Source organism: Vespa crabro, chromosome 11, assembly GCF_910589235.1.
Source record: "Vespa crabro chromosome 11, iyVesCrab1.2, whole genome shotgun sequence".
Taxonomy (NCBI): Eukaryota; Metazoa; Arthropoda; class Insecta; order Hymenoptera; family Vespidae; genus Vespa; species Vespa crabro.
Window position 1 is genome coordinate 7,700,722 of NC_060965.1, and position 5,995 is coordinate 7,706,716.

Sequence of the window (5,995 nt, forward strand, 5' to 3'; positions counted from 1 at the left end):
AATGTGTAAAAGTGATGACGAGATATACGCCGATAACTTGTCAAATGTTAGTGCGCCAGAATCAAATGACAGCGAAGATTCAGACAGTGGAAGTGAAATTCTTGTTAGAAAACTAAAAAATTTGATGAAGCCAGTAATAGATTCCGATGAGGAAGATAGTAGTACTTCCAACGAAGAGGAAATGGAATGAACCCGTACAAACGGCACCGGTAATATGCAAAATTGTAAGGAACAAACAGGAGTGTAAATATCGCTTGATGAATGGAGCATACTATCAGCTGTAGACCTTTTCTTTGGTAAAGATTTAATGAAATTATTCGTAACTGAAACAAATCTATATCACGAACGGCAACAAATTGATATCGAAGAAAGTAAATGTAGGAAGTGGACGGATACAGACGCTGAGGAGATGAAAAAATTTCTCGCTTTAATAATTCTGATGGGATTAGTAAAAAAATCAGAAAAAGATGAATACTGGTCAACAAATCCATTAATTTGCACACCAATTTTCGAAAGGGTCATGCCAAGAAATAGATTTCGCCAAATTTGGAAATACTGGCATTTCAACGATAACGAAAAATGTCAAGACCGATTGGAAAAGATTAAATCCATGATAAACCATTTCAAACATAAATTTCAAACCATCTATAAACCAACAAAAGAATTATCATTAGACGAAGCCGTTATACCATGGCGCGGAAAACTTTGCTTCCGCACTTATAATCCTGACAAAATTGTCAAGTACGGAATATTAGTACGCATGTTATGCGAAGCACGATCTGATAACATTTGTAACTTTGATGTATATTGTGCCCGGGGAATAAAACTAAAAGAAACCATATTGTCGGTACTGTCACCGTACCTTTACTTGTGACATGATATCTATATGGATAATTACTACAATAGTGTAGCAATCACAGAAGAGCTGCTACAAAAACAAACAAATGTGTGCGAAACATTACGAAAGAATAGAGGTGTACCACACTGTTTGAAAAATATAAATTTAAAGGAGTCTGGCACGGACTTTTGTAGGAAAGGTAACATCCTTGTGCAGGCATTTTGAACTAAAAAAAAGACATTATATATGATTTCAAGTATACACATGGCAAATATGGTTGAAGTCACAAAACCAAAAACAAACAAGACCGTGAAAAAACCGACCTGTGTTATCGAATATAATAACTACATGAAGGGTGTAGATCGTGCAGACCAATACTTGTCGTACTACACAATTTTATTAAAAACAAAAAAGTGGACGAAGAAAATTGTGCTATATTTTATAAATGCAGCCTTGTTTAATGCATACCAAATTTATGTAAAAAGTTCAAAAAGTCAGATTAGATTTAAAAGATTTCTGTTACATGTTATGAACATATGGTTAAACACGAAGATTGAAATGGAGGAACCAGAATCAGGTATAACCAATAATTATATAATTTACACGTATGGCACTAGCTATTCTTTTGGTCTAGGACCCTCTTCGATGTATACTCCAAGAGCTCCAAAGTGCGATCCGGTAGACAGATTGTGTCCAGAAATGCGGACCCATAAACTTGTCCGCATCGTAGAAAGAGGGAAAATAAAAAATCGCGTAGACCATGCAGAATATGCTCCGCATAAAAAAAAAAGAAGATCAACTGCATTTATGTGCTCCTCATGTAGTGTTCCGCTGCATGTTGGACTGTGCTTTGAAAAATATCATACAAAATCAAAATACTAAATTAATTGTTTAAAAACCAGTACGCCGAGTAATTATTATATGATTACATTTTTATTTTTTTTATTTTTATATTTAGTTATTATATTTTGTATATTTATATAGTATAGTACATTATTATTATATTTTAATTTATTATATCACTGTTATATGATACATTTTGGTTATTAAATACTGTTAATTGATGAATTATGTGACAGTATATCGCCAGCATGTCTTCCTCAAAAGCCTGCCAATTTGTCACAAAACTGACAAAATGTACCAGCGGCAAGCGTAACTCTTTTTCCGAAACATGCGGCCGTCAAAGTGTTAAAAAATATATATTTGAAGCCTTTCCATGATTATATAATCCTTCTTATGATTTGTTTAATTCTCTGATTTTAAATATCCAAATACATTATAATTATTAAATTATTGGGATTTCAAATTCTAGCAGGTGAGTAAACAGTATATATTGAAAATAAAAATATTTTCATTCAATGTGGAATAGACAATGGAATAGTAATTGGATTGTTTACTATATTATAATGTGTCATACACCGTCGACGAGATCCATACTGCGCGAAAAAGTATTCAGTTAACTACTCCTAATATACAAGAAAATAAAACAAGCTTTTCATACCCAGCCTATGTTTTGTTTAATGAAAATTAACACTTTACCAATCGATTAATCGACTTTTAGTCCACAGCGCTAACCGACTGGTAGCTGATTAATCAATTTTTTTATTTATTAATCCGTTAGATTCGGTTAGGTTAGGCTGACAAGTAGTAGGCATTTTTTACTCTGTAGTCAGATACTCGTTGCTTTATTCTGAAAGCACCCATATTTTTATACAGTTTTTAAAACTTTAGCCTTCACGATGAATGAAAAGGATAGTGTTGGTGAGTTTTATCTCGATGGTCTGTCAGATTGTTTCGACAGCTCTTCAACAAGTGATACTAATGGCGAAAGTAATAGTAGTGATGTAATGATTCGAAAGCGACATTCCATATTACCACTAATATACAGTGATTCAGAAGATGATGATATAAATAATAAAGTTGAAGACAGCAATAGTACATGATCGATGAACGACAAGACGATAATTTTGGAACCTTTCGAAGGCAGTTCTGGCGTAAAAATTATGCCAAGTTCCCCTGAAAGTGTAATGGATATTGTAAATTTATTCATTGGAAATGACCTGCTTGAATACTTGGTGAGAGAATCCAATAGATATCATTATCAAGTCATAGAAAAATATAGAATTATACCAAAAACGAAAAAATGGACAGACATCACAATATTTGAAATGAAGAAATTTTTAGGCCTAATAGTTCTAATGGGACAAGTAATGAAGGACGTTCTCTATGACTATTGGTCCACGGATCCAATTATAGAAACACCATTCTTCTCGAAAGTAATGAGCAGAAACAGATTTTTACAAATAATGCAGAGCTGGTATTTCTCTCAATTCGCATAGACTTGCAAAAGTCCAGCCTGTCGTCGATTATTTAAAGCAAAAATTTAACGATGTGTATAAACCATATTCAACAATTGTCTTTGGATGAGTGTATAATTCCGTAAAGAGGTAGACTTTCAATCCAAACATATAATCCCGCAAAAATCACAAAATACGGAATACTGGTCAGTGCGCTGTCTGAAGCTCGTACAGAATACGTATGTAACTTTTGCATGTATGCTGCTGATGGAAAAAAATTAGAAGACACTGTATTATTGATCATTGAATCATATAAGAACATGTGGCACCATATATATCAAGACAATTATTACAATAGTGTCAAATGGCTAAAATTCTTTTAATCCTTTGCACTCGATTGTCCCCTCTCATGGAACATCGTAATTCTAGCATATCACTCGGATGTCCCCTCTCATGGGACATTAAATTTGATTAGTGATTACGGCTAATTGAGTTATTTCAGCGCAACTTTTTGAGACTTGAAATGGCACAAGAAATCAAATCAAAATATAGTAAAATTACTAAGATATACAAAAAGAAATGTGGAGAGGTGATTTTCGTGAATCGAGAACGCGTCCATTCACATCTTCTGCGGACAATAGATTAACCCTTTCGCTCCGACGGGCGTATATATACGCCTTCGAATAATGACCATTTATGTACGAAGAGTGTATATATACGCTCTAAAAAAGTGGGCGCTCGGGTACGAAGAGCATATATACATTTATACCAAATATACTTTGATTTCATACTTTACATGAAATACTTTTGTTATTCGAGTATCTGTCAACGCTGCATGCCTTAAAAGCAATTAACTATCATGAAATAAAACACTAACAACAAGACGATATTGTGTTTCGTTTTAACGATATACAGTTTCAGTCTTCTTTAGAACATTGCTAGCGACGAATACAAGCTGAAACAAGCTGTCAATGTGAAAAACCCCTAAGACAATGCAGAGTTTGTTTAATTAAAAAAAAAAAAAAAAAAAAGAAGCAGAACAGGGTTTATCTGTAAATTTGGCAACGTTCCACTACACAAAGGTGACTGAAAGATACCATACTTTTAAAAAACATTAAACAATTTCTTATTCGAAAAACATTGTTATATGGAATATGGTATATTATGTAAATATTAAATTGAAAACGATTGTAATAGATAAAATAAACATTGTTTAACATTAATATCATTAAAATAAAAGATTTTATTAAATTTGGTTATCCTATAATAACACAAAGCGCACAATTTTATCATAAAAAGAAGTGTATATATTCCTGCATGACAGTCTAAGCCGAAACCGAGCCGGTGTTTGGAAAAATTTGCGGCTGAGTGGACGGTAAGAAGGATATAGGATTTTCGAACCACTACTGGTCGGTAAAGTGTTAAACAAAAAAAAAAGCCAAATACAAATGGCAAAAGCATAAAACAGAAGAAAATAAAAGGCAGTTAAATGCATTCCCAAGGGAGGTTAACGGTTATAGCTGTCCGATTTTTGGCGATATGTAGGCAAATGATGGTTATAGCTGTCTTGCACATTTTAATTAATAAAAAAGGGAACATCATTAGTACGAAGTGTACTAATGCATTTATTTGTTAATTATTCAGTAATACATCGAAAAAAAAGATGTAACATTCCAGATAACATATTAATTGTTTTTTTGTGCGATTTTTCATGCTTTAACAATTCGAAATATTTTCGAATCTAGAGACAAATAACGGCTATAACAGTCATACGTACCAAATGTTTCGTATATTTGAATTCATTCAGTTGAAAAGTGTGTTTCTGTGAAGACGAACTATTTATTCTGTAAATATTTTTTCATGAATTAAATAAACACAGATCAATTACTCCTCTCAAAATTTAATAAATAAAAAAGTAAAATTAGCCGACATAATATGTACATAGGTATCAGTGTATGTAAATTGATAATAGTATAATATAGAAAAATATTAAGAATGCATAAACGTTTCGGTTTGGATTTAAGTCCCTCCTCAGTATATAACGTTTATGTATTCTTAATATTTTAAGAATTAAAGTTTATTAATATTTATATAATACTCTTTTATATTATATTATTATCACGCACTGACACCTGTGTACTTACTCCGTCGGCTAATTTTACTTTTTATTTTCTCATAAATTAGTAAAAATTTTTGTTTCGATATTACTGTGAGAGTATGTGTATAAGTGTATATATTTCTCGTTTTATGTAAGATAAATTTTAATCGCTAAAATTTTTTTAAAAAAGACTTTTGCGAAAAAGACAAGAAAAAAATTAGAAAAATATTACGTGACTGCGAACTCACTGATGACGATCAGAGTCTTGTTTTGGAAGAATCCGATGCTGAACCGGACTCTTTTAGCGACAATAGTGAGGCAGACTTTATAGCAACTCAACGCCGAAAGAAAAAGCGTTTGATAGTGTCGTTTGAGGATGAAGACATTGAAAATATCGATGATCTTGCCGGTGACGATGATACAAGATTTCGTTACTGTTCACCAGTAACGAAAGATAATGAGAGGATTATCAACGATGATGATATGTAGTATGATAATAAAGAAAAATTGATTGAATTTGCATTTAACGATGGTGAATGCGGCATTAAAATGAATGCTGATGAGTATTCTAGTGCGAAAGACATTTTTGATTAGCTGTTCTCAAGAAATATAATTGAGACACCTGTTAGTTGCACAAATGAATATGGGAAAGTTTTCTTTTAGACCTCTGCGTTTAGAATTCCTATTTCATCTATAGACAGTTTCATAAATCAACGACATTTCTATAATTTTGAGATTCGCTGATACAATCATTGATCACAT

At 32.3% G+C, this 5,995-nt stretch overlaps 1 protein-coding gene across 1 annotated transcript; it reads left to right on the forward strand.

Moving 5' to 3' along the window:
- The first annotated feature begins 307 nt into the window (after positions 1–307).
- LOC124428165 (piggyBac transposable element-derived protein 4-like) lies at positions 308–874 on the forward strand. The gene has a single exon (XM_046971916.1). It carries the CDS (start codon positions 308–310, stop codon positions 872–874), a length of 567 nt encoding a protein of 188 aa, XP_046827872.1.
- Positions 875–5,995: the final 5,121 nt, after the last annotated feature.

What these genes read in the sequence shown, in the direction of transcription:
- LOC124428165 (XM_046971916.1), top strand. Translation starts at nt 308, where the DNA reads ATGAAATTATTCGTAACTGAAACAAATCTATATCACGAACGGCAACAA.